The following is a 25,378-nucleotide window of genomic DNA, read 5'->3' as shown; positions in this document are numbered from 1 at the left end:
CTCATTTTATGAAAGTTTCTCATTTTCTGTAAACTGGCATCCTACACCCAACCTGGAAGTAGGCACCAGGACACAAACAGAGAAATCTCTAGGATAAGAATTTTAGAACGGGCTTGAGGAAGAGGATAGGAACTTCCAAAATTCAGGAGTGGGTGAAAGTCTCCTGTTAATTTACTGTTCTTTTTTCCATTCTCTTATGCTCCAAGGGAAGTTACCACTGAAATTAGACAATATTTTGAACTGAATGAATATTAAAATACAACACATAGTTATGAAAGTGGCCATCACTACTAGTTCCATGGACATTAAAAGGGTAATAAAGGAATATTATGAACTCCATACTCATACATTTGAAACCTCAGGTGAAATAAAAATGCAATTGTAACTGTCTCTTGTCTAAAAAAATTACCCTTCCTGACATTCCCTGTTTATTTATGTAGATTTGAATTACTCTCTGGTGTCATCTGGTCTTAGCCTGAAGAACTTATTTTATTATAGCATTTCTTGTAAGGAAGATGTGTGTGTGTGCTCAGTTGCTTGATGGTGTCCGACTCTTTGTGACCCCATGGATTGTAGCCCACCAGGCTCCTCTGTCCATGAGATTTTGCAGGCAAGGATTCTGGATTGGGTCACTATTTCTTCCTCCAGGGGATCTTCCTGACCCAGAGATTGAACCCAAGTCTCCTGCATCTCCTACATCATCCATTGGCAGCCTCATTACCACTGAGCCACCTAGAAAGGTAGATTGGCTAGCAACAGATTCTTTCCATTTTTTATGTATCTGAGAATGAATTTATTTTGTCTTTTTCACCTCTTCTGGTACTCCCATGCACAGGCTGTGCACTTAATTGTGGCCAACATTTCTCTAAGGCTCTGTTCATTTTACTTCATTTTTTCCCTCCCTTCTTCAGATTGCATTATCTCAGTCTGTCTTCAAGTTCATTCATTCTTCTGCTAGCTCAAATCTGTTGAGCCCCTCTGGTAGGTATTTTAGAAATTAATTTTTTTCTTTTTTTAATTTTTAAGTTAATTAATTTAGTTTTGATTGTGCTGGGCCTTCCTTGCTGTGGACAAGCTTTCTGTAGTTGCAGTGAGCGAGGACTACTCTTTGTTGCGGACCACAGGCTTCTCATTGCAGTGGCTTATCTTGTTGCGGAGCATGGGCTCTAGAGTGTACGGGCTCAGTAGTTGTGGTAGAATCTTCCTGGATCAGGCATTGAACTCATGTCCCCTGCATTGGCAAGAGGATTCTTATACACTGTATCATCAGAGAAATCCCTCTTTGTTATTTTTTTGCTTGGGTTTTAATCTGTTGTTATTTCTCCAATTTTTTTCTTTCTTTCTTTCTTTTTTTTTTTTGCTTTCACTGTACCACTTACAGGATCTTAGTTCCCTGACCAGGGATTGAGTCCTAGGTTCTCGGCAGTGAAAGTGCAGAGTCCTAACCACTGGATTGCCAGGGAATTCCCCCTTTAGTAAATTTTTCATTTTGTAAAATGTTATTGTACTTTTCAACTCCAGAATTCCCATTGGTTAGTATTTATATTCTATACTTCCATTGACATTTTCTACTTGATGATACACTATTATCACACCTTCCTTAAATTCTTTATGCACGATTTCCTTTAGTGCTTTGAACATCTTTAGGACAGCTGCTTTGAAGTCTTTACTGGTTGCAGCCACCATCTACACCCCTTCAAGGTGATGCTATTGCTTGCTTTTTTCCCTCATATATGGGTCACACTTTCCTATTTTCTTTGCATGTGCTGTATTTTTTTGTTTTTTGTGTTTTTGCTACTGATCTTGTTGAAAATTGGACTTCTCAAATAATATGTTGTAGCAACTCTGGATATTAATACTCCTTCTCTGGACTATTAATGTTGTTGTTTGGTCAATTTTTTTTCTCTTGTTTAGTAACTTGACTGAACAAATCTGCAAAATCCACTCCGGCATGGTGTGCAGTCTCTGATATCCCTCTTCAGAATTTTTTTTCCTCTCTCTTTTTTTCTTTTAACCAGGTTACCTAGGGGCTATCCTTTAAGCAGCCTCAGCCACTTATTGGCCAAAGATTGTGCTTAAGTTTTCATAATTTGCTAGATTTTTACCTGTAAAAAATTAATAAACAGAAACTTCAATTGAATAGGATCTGGAGGCCAGAAGAGAGTGGTCTCACACCCTGTGATGACTGCAGAGCTCCAGAAGAAGGCTCCTCTTCTATCTTGATGATAACTCAACCAATGAAAAGCCATGAGCTCTTTATTTACCATCACCCTCCCAACTTCCTTTCCTCCTCTGTAAAAGTGTCTGCTTCGCTTACTATGCAGGGACTTGCACGTGGCTCACCATGTTTGCAGACCCCAAACTGCAATTCTCTGCTGACCCCAAATAAAATCATCTTTGTTGGAGAAATGTCCGGCTGTCTATTTGCTTTAGGTCAACAACAATTTACCATTAGATGCATGTGGCTTAGAAGCTACCATCACAGTTCAGGGAGTTTACAGTTTTGTCTTACTTTTTCCTCTCTGATCACTCTTGAGAGGGCACAGCCTTGTGAATGTACACAGTCTTCCAGAATTCCAGAGATGTGTGCAGTTTTATTTTAAAGCATGACTTCCTGGGAATTGTCCCTGGGCAAGAATAGGTCTCTGTTCAGTGTTTGGTCACAGGTTCTGCTAGGTCCCTCGTGCCATTGAGGCTTCTGCCCTGTGTTGGCAGGTCTGTGCATGACTTGGAGAATGTCCCCACATCTGCCCACATCCCTCTATGGTTCCTTCTGTGTGGCTGCAGTCAGCACATGCATGTCACTTTGCCAACTCACAGGACTTACTGTGATCCCAGGAAGACGCTTCTTAGCTGTCTCTTTATTAAATTTTCCTCCTTCTTCCATTTGCTTATTTTTTTTCTGTTTTAATTCTTTTTTTTTCTAATTTTATTTTATTTTTAAACTTTACATAATTGTATTAGTTTTGCCAAATATTTATTGAAGTCACCAATAAAGAGTTGACTTAGCAGATTGCAGCACTCAAACCAAAGAAAGGACACTCCAAAAAAGGACAGTTTCCTGAGAGATAACCTCTGAGTTCTTCCATTATCCTGCTAGGTAAGAGTGTTTTTGCATGCCTGACCTGTGGCCATACTGTATCCATTTGACCTGTGGGAGGCTAGAGCCTGAGTAGCTAACACGGCCACTCCGTGTTTCAAGGACACCATTAAAAACCCTGGACATAAGGCTTGGATGAACTATCCTGGTTGACAACCTTTATACATGTTTTCATACATCTTTGCTGGGAGAATTAAGCACTGCATGTGTGATTCCACTGGAGAGGATACCTGGATTATTCCCTATGCACCCTTTCCCTTTTGTTCAGGCAAGAATACTGGAGTGGGTAGCCATTCCCTTCTCCAGGGGATCTTCCTGACCCAGGTATTGAACCCAGGTCTCCTGCATTGCAGGCAGATCTTTTACTGTCTGAGCCACCAGGGAAGCCCCAACTAACATTTTCTCTGTAATATAAAAATGAGTACAATAGCTTTTCTGAGTGCCATGAATTCTTCTAGTGAATTATCAAGCCTGAAGGTGATCTTGGGGATTCCAAACTCATGAAGCTACCAGGACAGAGTTCCTGCAACATGGGGTTAGGGGCAGAGAATATCAGCAGTTTGCCCCCACTGGGGTAAAACCATAGCACCATGCTGGGAGCTGGGGGTGAGAGGAGTTGCAGCCCAGTCTTTTCAGCTATACTTGCCTGGGATAGAGCTTCCCCAGGGTGCACCCCACACCATTTCCTAGGAAGAGGCAGGGTGTAATGCCCTGGGTTTATGGAACCTCCCTCTGTGGAATGAATGTACATTTCTTGCCCACCACCCCCCAGCATAGGATCCCAGGGCAGGTGTTTCAGCCTGTTCCACTAGATTCCCAAGCACCTGAAACAGGGCTTGGCCTGTAGTTTTAGCACTTTAATGTATAGTCGCACATGCACAGATCTTTGTTTCAAACATGAAATTGCTTAACAGTATATTGTGAACATTTTTTCATGTCATCACATATTAATCTTTAAAAAAAAGAAGTAGAGACTTTTTATTCCAAACTGAATGGACTGTAAATTTTAGGCCAGTATAAAATTAGTGCCATCTAGAGGCACAGATGATGCACCATCTTTTCACCAAAAAAAAAAAAAAACACGCTTTTCATTATTTTGTTGTTGCTATTTAGTTACTAAGTCATGTCTGCATGACCTTGGTGACCCCATGGACTTGTAGTCCACCACGTTCCTCCATCCAGGGGATTTTCCAGGCAAGAATACTGGAGTGGGTTCAGGGGATCTTCCCAACCCAGGGATCAAACCTGTGTCTCCTGCATTAGTGGGCAGATTCTTTACCCCTGAGCCACCAGGGAAGCCTCCTTTTCATTAATTATCCCTCATTAAACCATTTTCTTAAAAAGATATCTGTCAAACTGCATTTACTAGGTAATAACACTTTTTAAAAAAAACACATATAACTGACACCAGGGTCATATTGACTTGATAAAATTCCAATTGATATTTATTTTTCTCTACAGCATTTTTTCCCACATCCACAGGAGATAAGAAATAGAGAAACTCCCAAAAGTTAGGGAGACGATTCAAATTATTGATTCAAGTTCCTAAATCATGAGTAAACAAGAATTCCTCCCATGGTCAAAGGTAACTAAAAAGGCCATAGCAAGAATGTTTGGAAATAAAGAAATAAAATATAAGCAATTCTTTATAAAAATTGATTCACTCACTGTGACAAATATACCAGACATATAAAATGTCACCAACAGGCCAGACTGGGTGTAGGGTACACATGAACTCTGCACTGTTGCAATTTTTCTATAATCCTAATTGTTGTTTAGTCACTAAGTCACATCCGGCTCTTTGCGACTCCATGGACTGTAGCCCTCCAGGCTCCTCTTCTTCCAGGCAAGAATACTTGAGTGGGTTTCCATTTCCTTCTCCAGGAGATCTTCCCTACCCAAGGATTGAACCCGAGTCTCCTGCTTGGCAGACAGATTCTTTACCACTGACCCACCTGGGAAGCTCCTAATCCTGCTGCTAAGTCGCTTCAGTCGTGTCCAACTCTGCACGACCCCATAGACGGCAGCCCACCAGGCTCCTCCGTCCATGGGATTCTCCAGGCAAGAACACTGGAGTGGGTTGCCATTTCCTTCTCCAGGAGATCTTCCCTACCCAGGGATTGAACCCGAGTCTCCTGCTTGGCAGACAGATTCTTTACCACTGACCTACCTGGGAAGTTCATAATCCTAGATCTATTCCAAAATTAAAGCTTTATTACAAAATCACATATAGGAGCCATTCACTCCTCTGGCTGAGGAAAACATGTTAAAGGACAGGCAAGCCCAAAGAGCAGATTTTCACACTGTCAGTGGGAAGGAACACCGGTGGTTACAGACACATGCTGAGCCCAGAACCAAACCTTGGAGCACTATTACCTGCAATGAACTTCAGAGAGCACTCAACCACGCGTCTCCCTGCAGGAGGCATCCTACGCCCACACTGCTTCACTAGGGGAAAGGTTTTGCCTTTTTCCTGAGAAAAGAGGTCATCAGATAAGACCCCTTACTACCAGCCTACCCATAAATGCACTTGCCTTAGCAGCCACGCTGCAGCCCTTTAGTTAAAAAAAAAAAAACAAAAAAACAAAGGCACCCTCTCGCATCAGGCTCTGGGTGTTACTAAGGTCCCTGCAGTGACACCTTGGTCTTCACACTTCTCACTCAGAAAACCCCCGCACCTCTCCTGTACCTTTAACCACTCTTCTGGCCCTTTCTCCTCAGTAAACATGGTCAGTTCTTCTCTTTACACAACAGTCCACAACTATAGGTAAGCAGCCGGCCTGCGTGACAGGAGGGGAGGCGCCCTCCCTTCTGTCATGATCAGAGGAATCCTGAGGGGGCGGCCCTAAGTATTATTTTATGACATAATTTTATTACCATTTTGTTTGGATACCCCATAATTTCTAACATAATTTCTCTTGTATTGAATATATTTCTTTTTTTCCAAAGCGATTCCCACTTGCGTCATCAGCTGAGTCATCACAAAAACCCATGAGGAGAGCAGGAGAGAGGATGGTCTCATTTGACAGGTGAGAGAACTGAGACCCCTTGTCCCACAGGTTTAGTGACTTGCCCAGAATCACACAAAAAGGTAACAGCAAAGCTGGGACTAGGATTCAGATGTTCTCGCACCAGTCTTTCCATTTTTCAAGGCTGACTTCATTGTATTTTATTATGGCTGTACCCTCAATTCACCTGACCCACACTGGATGCCCACAGGGGCTGGGATGTTGCTAGGGCTCATGTAGCCTCACACAACAGTGGACCCAATGAAGGTGCTCGTGACAGGCCCACTCCCCACATTCTGCCCCATTCACATTGTAGAGAGGTAGAATGTGCCATGGAGAAGGCAATGGCACCCCACTCCAGTACTCTTGCCTGGAAAATTCCATGGATGGAGGAGCCTGGTAGGCTGCAGTCCATGGGGTCGCTAAGAGTTGGACACGACTGAGCGACTTCACTTTCCCTTTTCACTTTCATGCATTGGAGGAGGAAATGGCAACCCACTCCAGTGTTCTTGCCTGGAGAATCCCGGGGACAGGGGAGCCTGGTGGGCTACCATCTATGGGGTCACACAGAGTCGGACACGACTGAAGTGACTTAGCATAGCATAGCATAGCATAGCATAGAATGTGCCATGGAGACACAAGACAGCTCAAGGAGAAGCGAGAAACGGCTGGTCCTGAAAGCTGATGCTCACAGACACCTGGTCCAGCCCACACATGTCTCAGCAGCCCCACCCTGGACCGTGATTGCCTCACAGTGTCCAGCGAAAGACTTGAGTCAAAGCCTACCTCTGTGCTTTGTAGTCTGCCATATGATGAAGATTGGAAAGGAAAAGCGTCAGCATTACATGCCTCCTTCAAATCTCACCTTGTAGCTAAGTCCAAACAACAAGCGTGTGAAGTAGGCAGTGTTTTACAGATGAAAAGATGGAATTAGGTGCTATCTCTGAAGCCACCCAATTGCATCATGAGTAATGGGGTAGCTCAACTCTCTTCCCTCTTCCATCTGTTCTGAATTTTCTGCCATTACAGGCTCATTATCAGCCATATGCCTGTTAGCATCAGAGTGTGGGCTACTGTGTGGGATTCCCTCCAGAAGACCCCAGCCTGGGCCTTAGGATGGTTGTGGGGGAGCCAGGGAATCCCTTGTGATTCCTTACAGAGGTGTCTACTGGAAAATGCCAAGCCAGGAAATCCAAGGAACCAAACATGTGGGCTCTTGCCAGGTGAACCATGATGGAAGTTTCCTGACCTGAATGTGTCAAGCTTCCAGAAAGAGACAGCTTCTTCTCTGAAACCTGAGAAACTTCTTGGCCTGTACAGGTGGCAGGCGCAGGATCCATAGGGGAGAGGAGCTTGCTCTGGGCTCAGGAGAGCAACGAATCTTCTAATATTGTCCTGTTGGCTGTGATGGCTCTGCCCTTTTCCCACTAAGCCCTCTTCTGTCCTGCTCCTGGGCTCTGAGCAGGACAAGGACATCCTGCCCTGAGAAGGGGTGGGCTCCTGTGCCCCCCAGCCCTTGCCTCAGGTCTCGGCACATCCACAACTGGTATCACCCCCTGGGCTCTCCACTGCCCACACGAACGCCCGGGCTCAGCCCACCCTGGCCCTGCTCTGCATCCTCACTTCTCCCAGCCCCTCCTTACTCCTAAGATGTCCCAGCACTGATTCTTTGCCTTCAGGCATGCTGTCCCGCCTCCTTCAGAGGCTCCCCTGCTCACTCTTCAGTTTTCCCTAGGTATCAGGAATCCATACAGGTGCATGGGGCCTCACACTAGTGCTTCCTACCCACCTGGCTCCTCGGGAGTCTCCCTCTTTCCCAGGCAGGGCTGAGTGCTTCCTCTCCTGGGGTCTCCAGCACCACCACTCCCTGTCAAATCCCTAGCTGTGGAGGTGAAGCTGTTGTTGCCCTTGTTGCTGTCATGGGCCTACCTGTCTCTCCTACCAGACTCCAGGCTCCCCCAGGGGGAGCACGTCAGCCCCTCTAGGACTCCAGGCCCTAGCACTGAGCCTGCCAGAGGGCAGCTGCACAGTACACCCCGAACGAAAATTGTCTCTCCTGTTATGTTTGTCTTTCCTGTTATAAAAACAGGGCTTCCCAGGTGGCTCAGTGGTAAAGAACCCACCTACCAACACAGGAGACACATATTCAACCCCTGGGTCAGGAAGATCCCCCAGAGAAGGAAATGGCAACCCACTCCAGTGTTCTTGCCTGGGAAATACCATGGACAGAGAAGCCTGGCAGGGCTACAGTCCATGGGGTCACAGAAAGAGTCCGAGACAATTGAGCGACTAAACAACAACAACATTATAAAAGTAACATGTGATGGCAGATACGCACGAGATGCTCTCCATGTACCTTATATACACTATTTCATCCTAAAATGTGGCTGGTGTTCCTATTTTTTTCTGCAGATTTCCTTACTGAAGCTCAAAATAGCTCCTTGTCCAGGCTGCTAAGTGGTGGTGTTTGAGTTTTGGAAGGTCTTTCTGACTCCGTCTCTGGTACCTAGTGGTGTCTCACGTGAGCTTTCCTGGGTCCCCAGAGATGGGCAGAACAAGTCTGAATGTCCCTATTATTTTGCGGGCCACGTCCACAGGTCCTGAGAGGGAGGGTGTGTTCTCCGGGTCACAGAGGATCCGGTAATGGCGGTAGTCGAGAGGCTACAGTGGCTGTGTGTTCATGTGTGTTCATGTGTGTTCATGGTGGTGATGCGACTGTGTCTCTTCATGTGAGCACCCTGAGCCAGTCTCTGACCTGCTGCCCAGCGGCTTCCCTGCAGGCCCCCGCCTGCCCTGCCCCATTCTTTTGACCAGAGGCAGTGAGGCCACCCACCCAAGCCCTAGAAGCAGTTCCTTCCTAGGAGGGGTGTGGGACTGGCCTTCTTCACCCGCCGCAGAGCAAGTCTCCCCAAGACAAAGAACTGCTGCTCCTAGGTCCCAGCTGATGTACATTCCCGCCCACGGTTCCTAGCTGTGTCTCTTCTGGGGAAGAGCGTAGCCTTCCTTTCCCTGAGAAGACATAACTGCCCAAGAAACAACACCACACGGTTTAATATCGCCACCCAGGGCTGGCCCAGGGGTCTTCACAGGCTCTCCTCCAACACTGAAGTGAAGAGACAGAGACCAGCTCAGCCTGCCCACCAGGGACGGCCTGGTGATGCCTGTCACCATCTATAGATGAGTCCTAACTCATGTCCTTTTTGATCTGCATTTCTCTTGTGATGCCTCCCCCTCCCCTGCCTCACCCAAGGCCACCAGACAGAAGAAAAGCAGGGAGATAGTTCCATCCCAGCTTCAGTCAGTACCCAGCCTTCTCCGTGTGCAAACACACCTGCATGTCCAGAGTGGCTACAAACTGCACAAAGCTGGAGACCCTCACTTCCTCCTGCCCTCTCTGCAGCCCTGCACGGGGGCTTCAGCAGGTTGTCGCTCCAGTTTCAGAGACAGACCTACTCAGAGGGACTGAGAGAACCTCTCACGGTGGGATGTGGGTGTGGCAGCCCCAGGCAGGCCTGCACCTGGGGGTCCTAGGTTGCTCCGAGACTCATGGTGGGTCTGGGGCACACCATGCCTATGCAAGGAGGGGGTTTCTCCATTGGACACAGAAGCACATGTATGGCAGAGGCCTGGTCGCCCAGAACATCATCACAAAGGGTCTCACTGGAAAGCCCAGATTGCTGGAGGCTGCCCAGCGTGGCAGAAAAACAGGGGCATCAATGTAGGGTTTTCTTCTACCTTCACTCCTCTGCTTATCACCCTCAAGAGCCCGAGTTGACTCATCTACAAATGAGGCCTCTGTTAGGAGGGACACTTGCCTGCCTGCTGCACCCCTCCAGAGGCTTTGCCACCCCTACAGTCTCTCCCCTGCCTGCTGACCGTGTGCTGTACTGTATGTTCTGCTATGTTAGGTAGACATACGTGCAGCAGAACCAGAGGGAGAGAAGAACGTGGCCAATTTGGAGGATCTGGAGTTGGGAATCCAATCAGGAGCCATTTAGTGCTGGTTGGGGGCCACAGACAAGCTGGGGGTGGGTCTCAGAACCAGCCTCATTGGAGGAGAGTAGAACCAGCTCCCGGAGAAACAGCCCTTGAATGTGATGACTGGCTGTATCAGCAGGTCTCTGGCAGACACACATGGGTCACCAGAAATGCCTGCTCCCTTGAGGTATCTTGAGAGGTGACTGCCTGCACAAAGAGGGACACAGCGGACACAGCCAGAAGGTGGCCGCTGCTCTGTCTATCAGGCATAAAATCATGGTGATCACACTCACTGCTAGGAAGATGTGGTGCAGGCCCTGGGGCTGGTGGGAGCCTCTCTGGGAAAGTTGGGGGACCCCCTCCATCCTCCCTGGGAAAGGTCCCTCCATCCTGGCAAGTCACTCTGAGGATGCCCTGGGAGTGGAGGTTTCTTCAGGAAGTCATCTGCCTCCCGGTTGGGCTGGGACTGGGACCTCAGGAGATGCATGCATTGGGTGTCCCAATCACGAGGGGGAGTTACAACTGTTCTGTTTCCTCCCTGCACAGATGCCGCAAAGTTCATGACAGCTTTTGAGAGGAAGAGGAAATCATTCTTAAATGTACACATCAATTATAAATGCATCTTGATTTTAGAAGAATCAAGCTGCTTTCTGAGAAGTGTGTCTTAAGTTCCAGGAAAGGTGGCTTGCTGCTGTATATCTCAAGAGAGAGGTTGAGGTAAACCTCCCTCAGGATCCTTGGCAAGAAGCTGGCCCGGCCAGTCCCTTGGAGTGACCCCATGAGCAGTGTGGCTGCTGTACCCCCGCCTTATTGCTTGGACATGGGGCCCTGGTCAGAGGCACCTCTGTGAACATCAAAGGGGAAGACTCTGCAAACAGGGCACAGAAAGCTTGCACACACCCATCTCCCTGCCCATCCCTGTTCCTCTGTGGCACAGGGGGAATACAGGGCGTCTTCCCCAAGGCCCCTGCGACAAGCCAGAGCTTCCCCAGATCCCAGCACCCTCTTCAGGGGCCCCTCCACCGGTTCCGCACTGGACCTGTTTCAGAAAGAAACAAACACGAGGGCTATGGACTAGGAGGCAGAGGTGCAGGCAGCAGGCGAGGCCTCGCAGCAGCCCTCTCCTCCCCTGCCTTGTGGCGGGCTGGTGCCTGGCCCTGTGGCGCACACAGGCAGGCGGTACCTGCTCACTGGGCAGGCCTGCCTTTCCCTTCTCACCCCTGTGCCTTGGCAAAAACTTTCCGACCTGGCATTGGCTGGGGTGGAGGACCAGAGGTGTCCAGGGCCTGCTCAGCCTCTTCGAGGCAAGGCCCACTGTCCTGCGGGCAGCGTCCCTGGCCAGGCCCCGTGGGCACTGCACCTCCCCTTCAGGGCTCAGTGCACTCCCTCCCGGTGCCCAATCCCCCAAGCACCCCGACCCCTCCAGGCCCTCCTGCAGCCTCACTGCGGCACATCCCCCACGGGCAGTGTCTGACTCTAACCCACCCATTGCCTCATACCCAGGTTTCAGTTACTGACCTGGTGCTCAGGAGAATTTAGAACCACCTACTGGGGGTGCTTGGATGGCCGGACTCTGTTTCACTCATGGCTTAGTCTCCCCAGCACAGGGCCTGGGGTGAAAAAGGACTCGGCAAATGCTGTGGCTAGAATGAATGAAGTGCACTTCTGGGATCAAATCAGAACAGTGGGCCAGAGCCTGGGGCCCTTCAGATTGGATCTAAGCCTGCCTTTCCAGCAGCTGCTTCAGAGGGTGGTCCTGAGACAGGGTGGCGGTAAGGGCAGTGCATTTGCCCTGGAGAGAGCTCCTGTCTCACGCAAACTCCATCAAACTGCAAATTCAGCCCTTCTCCTGCCCGGACACTGAACCCTCAATGCTCCTCCCAGCTGACCCTCCATGTCCAGGTCCAGCCTCCTTCCCCACTGCACTGAAGAGTCCCTGCTCCACATGGCCTTTCCCACAACTGTGGTCTCTACTTGACCAGTCAGCTTCAGCCAGAAATGACCAGCCACACTCGGCCCTATCCAGAGGCTCAGGTCCTGCCCCGTTCCTGAGACTGAGGCCAGGGGAGGGCCTGTGAGGAGTGGGAGGGCTGCATGGTCCCTGGGACGATCAGGAGGGGAGGGGGAGCTGGGCAGCAGGCTGCGGGCACAGGGGTGGGGCCACACGGGCTGTCCTTTCCGAGCTGCCCTCCACCTGTCCCGCCATCCTCCGTGTCTTACTCATCACCCTTAGGGTGGAGGCTGTGTCTTTTCTAAGCCAATGTTTTCCCTGATGAATCCTCTCCTGACATTTCATAAAAACTCCAGAACTCACAGAGAAAGGAGAGACTGAGGCAGCCTCAGAAGGGCACCGAATACCAAACATGCTCCCAACTTGGGGTCTAGTCCTCTGAGGGGCCTGAGTCTTCTAGACTCAAGGTACACAGGCCACGCGTTTTACAAATGTGAGCTTACCGACTCGTGATCTGACAGATTGTTACCGTTGTTTTATAGGGAAATGGAATTTGGGTGACTGAGCCACACCCTGCTCACAGTTAGGATGGGGTGCCCCCAAGTCTACTGTGATGATGGAAACCTCCTGTCTTACAAGGTCTCTCGTATCTCCTTCTGGCTTTTCCCAGTTGAGGAATTCAGACACCAAGTGAGGAGCAGATGCTTTGGGACAGAGGCAGTTTCGCTAGCTGCCCCTGTTCAGCACGGAGCAGCACAGAGCAGTGCTGGGAAGGCCCGCTTCTTTGGTGGGAGGGGCGGACTTGTTTCTGGAGGCTGGAGCTGGTTGGGTGGGGCTAAGGGGCTCAGAGCACCTGTTCCACTGGGCTCAGCAAGTCAAGAAGACAAGCCGGGCTCCATGCCATGATCCACAGCAGCACAGAATCACCCCAAGGCTTTTCCCAAATGCCTTCTGGTCACCCTCAGGAGAGTTGGGTCACTGGGGCCAGGAAGGGCCTTGGCAAGCATCTGTGATAAAGCTCTCGGGGGTTGGATATCCACCCAGCTCACTTCCAGTAAGCAAGAAGGACAACAGTGCCTATGACATGCAGGAGCGCTCCTGGAGTCACGGTGGAACCCAGTGTCCTTCTGCGGAATATGAACAACGTCATGAAGCTTCAGCATCAGGCAAGGCAATCCAGGGCTGTGACAAAGCCCCTCCGTGTTCATACCTGGGCACAGACAGAACACACACTCCAGGTCACAGAGAGCAAACAGCTGGCTATTCTGGGCAATGGCTGCTGCTTCATCAATCCCAGGTTTAGTCTCAGACCAATCATACTTCCTCCTGGGTGAGATTTACTGAATTACTCAACTGCAGAATTCTTTCTGCTTCCTTATAGCATCCCTGCTGCCTTAAACCTCTCCAAACCCACCTACAAGCCAACTCCAGCAGCAAGTCCTAACCAACATCACCTCACACAGCTGCAGGGAGGTACTCCACACTCCCAGGAGCCCAGTGCCTGACTCTCAGGGTGGAGGCACTAGATGACCAAGCGCCCCAGGCCCTACAGCTTTTACAGGGCCAGCCAGAAATGACACACCCAGACAATGCACCCTTGATCTAAGGACACCTCCACTGACAAAACCAGAATCCCCCAACGCTATCCAAGACAAGGCCTCCATCTCCCTGGCCATCGCTTCCCCTAAACCACTGTAGTCTCTGTGCCCATGGCACCTCAGGAAGGGGGTGAAAAGAGAAGGGGGATCATTTTTAAGCAGGGAGGAGTGCTTTGAGATTCTAGCTAAGAGATTTCAGTCCTGTTTCGCCAGGGAGAGACCCTGACTCTATCGAGGTAAACTGCCCACATCAGAGGTAGGACTTGAGGGTTTCTGACATGGTATACACCATGAAACTATCACCAGAGAAGACAACAGATGTCTCATGTCCCCAGCAGCTGAGGTCCCTGTGCCATCCCACTCTTCGGCCCCCACCTGTCCCACACTCTGCTTTCTGTCACTAGAGACTCATGAGTATTGTCTGGAATTTTAGATAAATGCAACCATGCAGCACTCTGGCCACTCTCAGAACTCTCTGGAAATCCATCTGGTTGGGGCGTGTCCCAGCAGCTCCCTCCTCTCTCACTAAGTGTATTCTAAGGCAGGGATGGACCTCCATTCAGTTGCTTCCCACTTTCTCACAAGGCTCAATATTCACACCCCTTCCAGGACTTGGGCTTCTCCAAGGACTGGCTTCACCAACTATTTTGGGCATAGGGTCCAAGCTCTTCTGTGAAAATGCAACTTGTACCTGTGTCAGGAGCTGCAGGCTGGTGTAGCGTCAGCCTGAGCAGCATACCCCCCATGTGGCCGTGTATCAGGAGATGGGCTTCCATTCAGCTCCACTGGTTACAAGGAAAAATATTTGTTTTGAGGAGGAGAGAAACAGATGGGCAAGGAGAAGCACAGGAGGTGAGTAAGAATTGTTGAGAGCTTAATCTATGCTGGATGATTGCAGGTTTTTCCATGTTTTTATTATCATTTAACTTTCACAACATCCCTAGAAGTGGAGGAGTTTCAAATGAAGGTACCTGAGCCCCATGGGAGAGCTGGTGGGAGAGCTGGTGGGAGAGCCCCCACCACCAATGCCAGGGGCCTCGGAGGAGGGGCAGCACCACACCGTACATCTTCCCAGCCCAGGCCCTGCTCCAAGGTCACTTCTTAGGCTCAGGAAATCTTCACCTCATGGCAAAAAGCTGCCAGGAGAGACACATTGCCCGTTTGGTACACACGGTACACGGCGAACACCCACAGCACTGGGGCTGCCTGGGGGGGAAGTGATCCACAGCAGAAAACCGCTGGGATTCAGCCATGCTCCACATCCAGTCAACAGGGAAGCATGTGCCCCTCTCAGGGACATCAGGATAGTGTGAAGGTCGCAGGAAAACCTGCGATCTCGGCTCAGCTTCTCTTCAGTCCAGAGAATCCCTGAGAACGGCCCTGTCCTAGTGGAGAGCAGGCAGCGCCAGGGTCTGTAGAACAGTGCTTCTGAGCTTAGCCATGCCCTGGCGTCATCTGCAAGCTCGGGAACTGGGGCCTGGGCCCCGGGTCTGGATTCTGATCCACTCAGTTTGTGTGGCTGGTGATTCTGATGTGCAGCCTTGCTGAAAGCTGCAGCCTCAGATGTCAGGCGTGCAGGGCCCTGGCTGCATCAGCCTGAGCCGTGAAGGGAGCAGTCCATTCACCTGTCACTTGTGCTTCAGATAATTTTCTTGTCATTTACTTAATCAGATGCCACTGAGCACGGCTCCATCCAGTCCTGGATGTCGCCCTCCTACCTGCAGTGCTCAGGTGTCTAGACAGGCAGGAGATCCAGGGCCCAGCTGCAGCCCATGGGTGATAACTGAGGAAGGGGTCCTTCTCTCATTCTCCTCCCCAACCCCATGCTGGATCCTTTATGGACAGCAGTGCATTGAGAACAAGAAGAGAATTTCTCTATTTTTTTCCTATTTCCTGTTTGTTCTGATTGGTTTACTAAATGGTCGATTTTTAAATTATGTGATATGTGATACAGGCTTCCCAGGCAGCAGAGTGGTAAAGAATCCTCCTACCAATGCAGGAGACTCAAGAGATACAGATTCAATCCCTGGGTCAGGGAAGATCCTCTGGGGTAGGAAATGGCAACCCATTCCAGTTTTCTTGCCTGGAAAATTGCATGGACAGAGGAGCCTGGCAGGCTACAGTCTATGGGGTCACAAAGAGTCGGACACGACTGAGCAGTTTGGCATGCACACAGGCAATATATGATACACAAAAGCAGAAATATATTTATATATGCTATGAAATAATAATAAAATGAACACTCATGAATCTACCTCTCAATATCAAGTGGGGTGAGTTTTGAATTAGTATATCCATTAATTACTAAGTACTTGTTGTACATGGGGCATGAAATGGCTTGTTTTTGTATCATTGTCTGTGGCATGTCATATATGAGAATAAACAGAAAAGCCGGGAACTTAGAGAAAACAAGGAAATAATGTGTAGTCATGGAATCTTCTAAGGACAGTACAAAATAGAAATATACAGTAAGTTGATCCTTAGTAAAATTATGTTTAAATGAACATGTGCATGGACAAGTGAGAGACAATTATAATTCAGTGTGCTCCTATGACTGAAGGAAGCTGGGCTGCAAAGACAACACAGAGAAGAGTCCAAAAGGGAGATAAGGAAGCATCAAGGAAGACTTCCTGGAGGAGGTGATAAGGTATGGCAGCTGGTGTGGTGTGGCGGCACCCTTGGCAGGGCCCTAGGCCTTGAGTGTGGCACATGGATCAACAGATGAGTGGCAGCAAGGCCTCACAGGCAGTGCCACCCCCATCTCTAAGACGGCTCACATTGGTTACCCAGGAGGGCCTCGGAGCAGCCAATGAACCTCACAGTATTACAACTGGCGAGGAGGAGATTGCCTATTTCAGAGGCGAGGAAACCATGAAAGGACTCCCGAAAGACAGAGCGCTTCTCGGGACACTGGGACACTGCCTGGTTCTATCCAGGAGGAGAAGCCAACAAAACATCTGGGGCCAGGAAGCCCCGACAGTACCAAAAGTACCTCCCTGATGTTAGAGAGAGTGGCTGGAGTCTCAGGCTGGCCCTGAAAGGACTGCTGTGACTGGCTGGTGGCCAAGGGGAGGATAGGCACCCAGACGTGCGGAGACTAAGCCTCCAGAGTCCAGAGAGCTGAGCTAAGCTTGGCCCAAGCTTGCAGTGAAAGTTGTGGGAATACATGTCTCTAGAACCGTGGTCGGACAACTAAGGTCCCCTGGACAAGGGGATCCCTCGAGACACTCACTGACCTGGCCAAGGTTTTGCTTCTGCAGGTGAACTCATTCTCAGGTTTGGCTAGCATTTCCCAGGACACTATGCTCCAAACCCCAGCCCTGCCTTCTCAGAGCCTTCATCTCAGAGGGAGACAGCAGGACTCAGAATTTGGAGGTGTTTGGGAAGTACATTTTGAACAGCTGGATGGAGAGGAGCTGTTGAGGTCAGGGATGTTCCCTGAGTTGGCAGAGGGAGTGGATGGAGGCTCCAGAACAAAAGCACAGGTGGCCTCTGGCCTCCGGCCACATCTGAGGCTTGTGAAAGGCCATGTGGGAGAGACGGCTCCAGGGCAGAGAAGAAGCACCAGGTCCCTGAGCAGCACCATGGCCGAGGATGGCAGAGTCCTGGGTGCTGGGAAAGCAGCAGCCCTGGGTTGGTACTGAGGGTCTCTTGGCGGGCAGCTGATTCCCAGAGATGCCCATGTCCCTCTCTGTCATCCCAACGGACTGGCCTCTTTAGGACTCAGGGGACAGCCTCCTCGTGACCTCTCCGGGGGCAGAGTGTCCGTGGCTTCAGGTGCCTAGTGTAACCTTTACCCAGAATAGCTGAAACATGTGGGTGACTCCCTAGTAAATGCCCGTAGGAACTGGGGTACACACCCCTCACCACCAAGGTTGGTAGGCTGAGACCTGGTGGGACTTTTTCTTAACTTCGTGGGGGCATTTACTGCTTCCCTGCCCAGCATCTGAACAGCAGTCCTAACTGGGGTCAGAGGGGCTCTTAGGACAGGTGAGAAACTGGGACCCACCCATCTTGGAAACAGAAAGGGCAGACCCCCTCTGTTCCCACCCTCCAGAGGGCAGCCTAGGCTCAGCTCCAGTGGCTCTTGAGAACAGACCTAACTGCCTGCAGGAGAGAGGTGGAGACACTCTCAGAGAGGAGAGGCAGAGCTGAGTGTCTGGACACAGCCCCACCAGAGGCATCCTCAGCAGTTGGCCTGTTGAGCAGGACTGACTGTGCCCCACCTTCCTGATCCTACCCAAGCTGGATCCTGGAAGTTATCCACACCTTGACAGGATAGTTCCTTTTCTTTTTCCACTTAACTGGAGTTCATTTTTGTCTTGCAACCAAGAGCCTTCACTAATAAAGAAACTGTTACTAGGGTGATTATAGATAACAGACCCTTAAAGAAAGGAGCAGGGGGAGAAGTGCTAGGATTGGTTAATCCATCAATTTTAGGCCAACGGCAGTGAAAATATATTGGGCATTAAGTTACGAAACTCCAGCACCTCACTGCATGCATGGCGAACCCTTAATTCAATCAGCTGTGTCTACTAGGGGCTTTCAGGGGAAAAGTGACAGGGAAAGCCATGAAGATCTCAAGCACTGTGGGGTGACTGTGTCATTTCTAACTGCCCCAGCCAGATTAAAGATGGAAGACAACAAACTCAAATCCCTGAGCTCCCAGGACTCTGTGACTGAACATAAAGTATTTCCTCTCTTTTGCAGCACCAGGCCTGAGATATCCCTGAACCAAGATCAGTCTGATTCTCTCAGTGTGTGGATTGGTGAGCTGAATGACTGCTTCCTTGTTCCCTGAATAAAAGTCAGAGCATCATCCAGAAAAGCCTGAGACCCCTGGCCTTAGCAACGACCATCTATTAGGAGAGTCACAAACCTACTCAGCCCCTGATCCTCTCTCTGACTGCTGCAAGAACCTATGATCACTTTCCCCTGTGAAGTGAGAACTGTTCCCCTCATGTCCACCCCTGCCCCCTTCCCTGCCTCTGGAACAAAAAAGAGAGTCTTATCTCAGCATGGCCATGGGAACCAGTTACCAACTCAAACTATGGAGGAAAAGGTTCATGTTTCAGAAAATTATCACTTTGTCAACAGGCACTGGCAAAAATCTGGGGAAACAGATGGGAATGGATTGTAAGAGCATCTGGCCAGGGAGGGAAGAACAGCACTGTGGGTCAGGAATAATGTTAACTTGGGTGCAGGCACTTGTTCTGGAGGGAACAAGCTAGCTCCAGGGCCCAAGGCATGCTCCAGCAGGTGACCTGCTGCTTGAATAAAATTTCAGTTTGATATTGGCTCATGAACTGAAATGGACAAGGCAGAAATTCCTTGAAGGAGTCAAAATACCTTAAGGGACAGAGTGTTGGGGTGGATTTACCAAGAGCAATCTGCTCAAAACCCCCTAACTGTGTCCCCTATAAAGCCAAAAGACACAGAGGCACAGAGACCTACTTTGGCAAGGAGAATGTCAGCATCTTGGAAGACTGCCACAGATGCTATTCTTTATCAGCTGGTGATGCTGATGAGAAACACGGTCTTTGGTGGTGGCAGACGGGGCAGTGGCAGATTGGATGACAGAGGATGAGAAGCAGTGTTACAGTGCCAGAAGCCAAAATGAATGTTCTGATGTCACAGCTCTTTGGGGGTACCAGGACTGAAGTAGATGGGCAACACCAGCGGGGTCCTGCCGGACTTGTGTAATACTGAAAGGGCTTCCCAGATGGTAAGGTGGTAAAGAATCCACCTGCCAATGCAGGAGATGCAGGAAATGCAGATTTGATCCCTGCATTGGGAAGATCCCCTGGAGTAGGAAAAGGCAACTCACTCCAGTATTTTTGCCTGGAAAATCCCAAAGTCAGAGGAGCTTGGTGGGACACAGTCCATGGGGTTGTAAAGAGTCAAACATGACTGAACAACTGAGCACATTCACAATATTTTAGAAAAAAATGCAAAAAAAAAAAAAAAAAACCAAGTTCTTACTGTGCCTAAAACAGTGTCTGGAAGACAGTAGATATTCAATAAATATTTACTGATTAAACTTCACTGTCCCTTGCCTAACTCCCGGGTTTGAGACAACAGACAGAATTCCTTCAATGAGGAGGAGGCCAGTCACCTGCAATAACATCCTAAACAAACAGTACTGTGAATCTTCTGAAGGCTCCATACAGAGAAACACCTGGGCATGTCAGAAGTTAGTGAGCACTGGCTCCGTTCTAACATGAACTCGTGGCCTATGAGAAGTGGAAGGCATGCCAGGTCATAAATGGAGCCTCCCCATGCGTCCACCTCACAGTAGCCCATTGGAATCCTGAGTCTGTCCTCCAGAGATTTTCCCAGCTCCACAGAGTTAAGTTGGCAAAGACACGCTCAGTCCCTGGTGGAAACTCCACCTCCATTCCTTCACTCATGATGTGGACACACTGTGGGAAGAAAGGCTAACCGAGGCTTCTGAACACCCCTACCCCTCCAAAACAGGGGATCAAAAGCAACACTTCAGCTCTGGCGACTGAGAAATCGTAGTGGAGGACAGGAAACCCCTACTGCAGCCCTGTTCAACATCCCAGCTCAGCTTGCTCAGAAGACATGGGGCCTTGGAAACGCCGATGGGCCATTTTACATTTGACTGTTTGGACTCTCCTGTTCTGACCCACAAGCAATCTCCCTAAATGGAACAAATGCATTACAGTCCTTGTCCATGGATTTGGCAAAAAGTGTACCTGTGTGCATATATGTTTCTTGTCTCAACTGCTGATGTGGGGATCAGCACAAATCAGTCGCTTTCCCTGTGAGAGGCACAGCATAGCTTCATCGCCCTGCTTCAGGGCTCTGCTGATTCTGTGCCATAATTTAGTGAGCAGAGACTTTGACCTTCCTACTTCTAAAGACCTCATGCTGACCTGTGGTACCACCATACTGACAGGGCTTGGAGAACAGCAATTAGCAAGGTACCCTGATGGGGACTCGAGTGTGGGGCAGAGATTCCGTGAGACTGTCATACAGACTGAAGTCAGAAAGAGAGAGACAAATATCATACATTAATGCACTTACGCGGAATCAAGAAAAATGGTACAGACAATCTTATTTGCAAAGCAGAAAGAGAGACACAGACATAGAGAACAAGCATATGGACACAAAGAGTGGAAGAGGGGTGGGAGGGATTGGGAGATTGGAACTGATACATACATGCGTACATATATCTATGTATATTTATATATTTACTATTGATACTATGTATAAAATAGATAGCTAATGAGAACATACTGTATAGCTCAAGGAACTTTATTCAGTTCTCTGTGGTGACCTAAATGGGAAGGAAATCCAAAAAAGAGAGGATATATGTATACATATAGCTGATTCATTTTGCTGTACAACAGACACTAACACAACATTGTAAAGTATTCTCCAATAAAAATTAATTTAAAAATGAAAACAGAGAGGCTTCCCAGGTGGCACAGTGATAAAAGAAAAAAATCTGCCTGCCAGTGCAGGAGACTGAAGAGACAGGGGTTCAGTCCCTGGGTCGGGAAAATCCTCTGGAGAAGGAAATGGCAACCCACTCCAGTATCAATCATTGCCTTGAAAATTTCATGAACAGAGGAACCTGGTGGGCTATTTTCCATAGGGTTGCAAAGGGTCGGATATGACTAAGCAACATGCATAGTATGAAAACAGAGAGAACTTCTACTTCAGTGAAACATCCAGGCAGGCAGCAGAGGTATTCAGTTGTCTGGAACATTTTGGAAAGCCTTTTGAAGGTGAAAGACATGCTGCTGGACTTTGGCACCTGACCCTCAAGAAAGATGCACAGTGCTGGGCAGGGGTCTGGATTTTTGAAGCAACCTATTTTTCCTTAGGTGTGCTGCTCCAACTCATCTGCTGGGTGATCCCAAAGGCCATGAGCAGGTTCTCTGCTCTTCTTGCACTGTGAGAGGCTCTGTCACAAGACTGCGACACCCTGTTGGTTCCCACAGTGCCTGGAGCAGAACAAATCCCAACAGAAGTCTCAGCTGGGGACTGGGGTTTGATGGATTGTTCTTGCTCCTGGACCTTGGTAGAGACTGTGTCTCTATTATCAGAGTCTGACTGTGGGACTCCAGTGATCTGAGTTCCCTAGGATGGAGCAGCATTCTTGATCAGGCAAGTAACCAAGTCAGTTACTTATCACCAAGTGGTAGTACAGGCCCAGGCTCACAAGAGGTCAGGAGGTGGTTCCCTGTACTTCCCACTCCTGTGGCCCAGTGGGGCATTCCTTATGACCAGTGTCTAAAGGAAAAGCATGTGTGAATGGTCTTTATATGGTGGCTCTGCAAGATATACCTGCACAGCCAGAAGTGGACTACCTACCGTGGCATTCAAGGCTCCTCCCAAGGGTGGCTCTGCAGGGCAGCAGAAAGGGACATCCTTTGAGAGGCACATCTACTCATTCCCATGGTATGCACAGAGAGAGGTCTGACATGTGTTAAGGCTCTGGGGACCCTAGGGTAGGCAGCGGGTGCTGGGGACAGGCTAGGAATGCGAGGAGAGTGTGTCCCATGAGAATATTTAGTCAAAGGACCCCCTTCCTAGGAGGCTCCCACTCAGCCGGCAGGCAAGGCCCTGGGAGGTCCAGTGACCTCCTCCCCAGTCACGCTTGCCTCTTTCCTGTGCTCCTGATTCTGCCCAGCAAACTTCCCCTCACCTGGGTGGCCTGTGACCACTGCCATGGGTGGAAAAGGACCAAGGTCCTTGGCTCAATACTCTAAAACACATGTATGGTTTGTAATTAGATCCTCATACCCACCTAGAAAGGTGTGGAATTGTTGTCCACACTTTTCAAACAGGAAAACAAAGACCAGCATGGTTAAGTGATTGCACCAAGTCTGTACAGCTTGTCAGTAACAGAATCAGAATGCAAAGGAGGATGAGGGGGGTCTGCGTGTTCAGAGCTACAGCCCTGACACCTGCCACAATCCCCTGTTCTTCAAAGAACACCAAAGAACATCACTCACTAATACAAGTTGCTGAAAGCCTCCATCCCTCTCCCCTCCTGAGTTGTATGCATTAATTATTCCTGTGGTGTGAACTGATTCTCAGCCTGCTCTTCCAGACTGGCTGAGGGCAGGGTTCCTGCCAGGTGCAGCTCTAGATCATCTGGCTTCCCGCCACTTTCCCCAGGGCTCTTAGAGCCAGAGAACTCTACCTGGACCCTTCAGTCTGCACTCTAGGAGAAAGTGGTCTCAGAGCCAAGTAGAGCAACTCCTCCCACCACGGCCAGTTCCATGCTCTGGCAGGCCCCAGTGTTTGGCTGCCTACTGAGGGGCTAATTCTTTGCCTCTTCTTTTTTATGCAGTTGGTTTCAGGCAGAGCCAACCCCATCCTGCCTCCCACCACGGAGCAGGTTTCTCACCTGTGGAGGTAGAGCTAGGCAATCTGCAGCCAACTACTCACCATAGGGTCCCCATCAGGGCATGGAAGGTAAGGGTGGCCCAGAGAAACTTGACTAATGAGTGGTCTGGAGATTCTCGCCTGGGCAGAGGGGCACTTCACGCAGAAATCTAAAACTCCCCAGGTTCCTGTTCTCCTACCTACGCTTAGACATCCCCTTCTCAAAATGATGCCCCAACCCAGCTGGTATGCTCCCTGGGTACCTCGGGTCCCCTCAGCCTGGGTAATAAAAATATCAACGACTTCCTGGGCACGACTGGATCAGGCACAAACCGTCCTTCCCGGAACCGGTGGTCCTGCTCGGAGGAGCCTAGGCTTACTTGTGCCCTGCGTGCTGAGGGTGAGCAGGTGCCATGGAGGCCGGGCACTGGGCGTGTACCTCACCAATGCTGACCCTGGCCTGCCGTCCAACCTACCTTTGATGGGCACCTCTCCTTTCCCGTATCGGGGCGGACACGCTCTCTCGACCGGCACTTTAGAAAGTTGGGGGCGGCAAGGAGCGCCCTGGGTGCCCCTAACCACCCAGTGCCCAGCGGTAAGCTCGGGGCGCAGCGGCGTGCACCAGCTCTGCTCCCAGCGCGTAGCCATAAGCCGCCCGGCGCCCGCAGTGGCCAGGGGGATGCCGCGTCTCACCTTAAATAAGCTCCGGAGGAAGTGAACGACGCTGAGCATGGTGGCCCGCTCGCAGCACCGAGAGCCAGCGGCGGAGCCAGGCTCCCCTAACGCCGCCGCGCGCCCCGCCCCGTCCAGCCCTCGTCCCGCCCGGTCGCCCAGAAGCCCCGCCTTCCCGCGTCCGGCCGCTCTAGCACCCCAGGGCCACTGCAGCGGCCGAGACCCACAGACACACGCCGGAGCTGTCCGCCAACAAGCTCGGCGCCCCAGGGAGCACCCAGCCCCCGCGCCCGGTGCCAGCTGAGTTCCTGGGCAGACCCGGAGCCTGGGAGTGTTTAATAAGAAAGAACGCGCTCCGCACTTCTGCACAAACACCAGAGGCGTGCGTTCTCCTTCTATGCGGCACGCGCGCCAGCGACCTGCGACTCACCTGGGGAGTCCCTGCCCTTCTGAGGGGAGGGCGACCTTTTCCGTCGAAGACCTCGAGAAATTTCAGGGCGTTTGCCCAGCATTCTCAGTTGCCAGTTGAAGAAACTGAATCCCAGAGACGGTCAGCAACACGTAGGCGGTCAGGCCCCCAGTGAGAGGCAAGTGTGGACTGGAGTCCCTAGACCCAAATTCTGGGTCCAGGACCCACTCTGGCTCCCCTCCTTTCTAGATATATGCTCCGGCAGGTTGGAGGCAAATGGAGAATCGTCTCGCGCGGGTAGAGGAGAGCTGTCTTCTGCTAAGCAGCAAGGGGAAGTCCTGAATGTTTTCTTTGTGGGTTTTAAGGAGATGAGGCCCGCCCAGGAGACATGCTCCCATTAGCCACGATGGCCACAAGATTTCTATGCACAAACACAAATGTGTTTATTTTCTTTTCAAATCAAAAGAAAAGACCTGAGAATCACCATCCAGCCTGGATTTACAGTTGTAAAAAATAATTTTTTTAAAGATAGTTTTATGCTGCGGCTGCTGCTAAGTCACTTCAGTCGTATCCGACTCTGTGCGACCCCATAGACAGCAGCCCACCAGGCTCCTCCTTCCCTGGGATTCTCTAAGCAAGAACACTGGAGTGGGTTGCCATTTCCTTCTCCAATGCATGAAAGTGAAAAGTGAAAGTGAAGTCGCTCGGTCGTGTCCGACTCTTAGCGAACCCATGGACTGCAGCCCACCAGGCTCCTCCATCCATGAGATTTTCCAGGCAAGAGTACTGGAGTGGGGTGCCATTGCCTTCTCCGAGTTTTATGCTGGAAGAGCCCAAAGAAAGACAAGTGCCAAAGGCTCGTGGGTGTCATACTGCAGTCCCACTCCAAGCCCACCACCTCTGGGATGTGTCTCATGGAGGCGTAGCGCCTGCTTAAACTGGCTTTGCATGCCCCTGCCCATGCCTGCCCCGTCACCCAATTTCTTGTCCCCTTGAATACTGTTCCCGGTCGGCAGTACCTGTCCAGTGTTGCCTGTCAGACTGTGCTTTCCCCCACACCCATCTCTCTCTGCTTCTCGCAGATCCTCAGAGCAGTCAGAGCAGGGCAGAAAGTCTAGAGGTAAATGGCTAGAATTTGTGGGGTGTGGGAGCAGAGGGGGCAGCCTTGAGATCATCTGAAAGTTTTGGTTGCTTGTTTCCTGGAATCCATGGACCTTGTGAGAAGATGTCCCTGAGGCCCCTGGTGGTGGGAGCAAAGGAATTGCATAATCTTGGTCTCCCCTTCTAAGCCCTTTT

General features: G+C 50.1%; 1 protein-coding gene across 2 annotated transcripts in view; it reads right to left on the bottom strand.

The window, feature by feature from the left end:
* The window catches only part of ARHGEF4 (Rho guanine nucleotide exchange factor 4), a 330,100-nt gene extending 306,274 nt beyond the window's left edge, over positions 1–23,826 (bottom strand). For both annotated transcript variants that reach the window (XM_061431639.1, XM_061431648.1), the window contains exon 1: positions 23,695–23,826. In XM_061431639.1, coding sequence (XP_061287623.1) covers positions 23,695–23,733 — 39 coding nt within the window. In that variant the 5' untranslated portion in view covers positions 23,734–23,826. The remainder of the gene's footprint in view (positions 1–23,694) is intronic.
* Positions 23,827–25,378: the final 1,552 nt, after the last annotated feature.

Source organism: Bos javanicus, chromosome 2 (genome assembly GCF_032452875.1).
Source record: "Bos javanicus breed banteng chromosome 2, ARS-OSU_banteng_1.0, whole genome shotgun sequence".
Lineage (NCBI taxonomy): Eukaryota > Metazoa > Chordata > Mammalia > Artiodactyla > Bovidae > Bos > Bos javanicus.
Note: the sequence above shows the minus strand (reverse complement) of the source record. Positions and strands in the feature narration are given on the sequence as shown.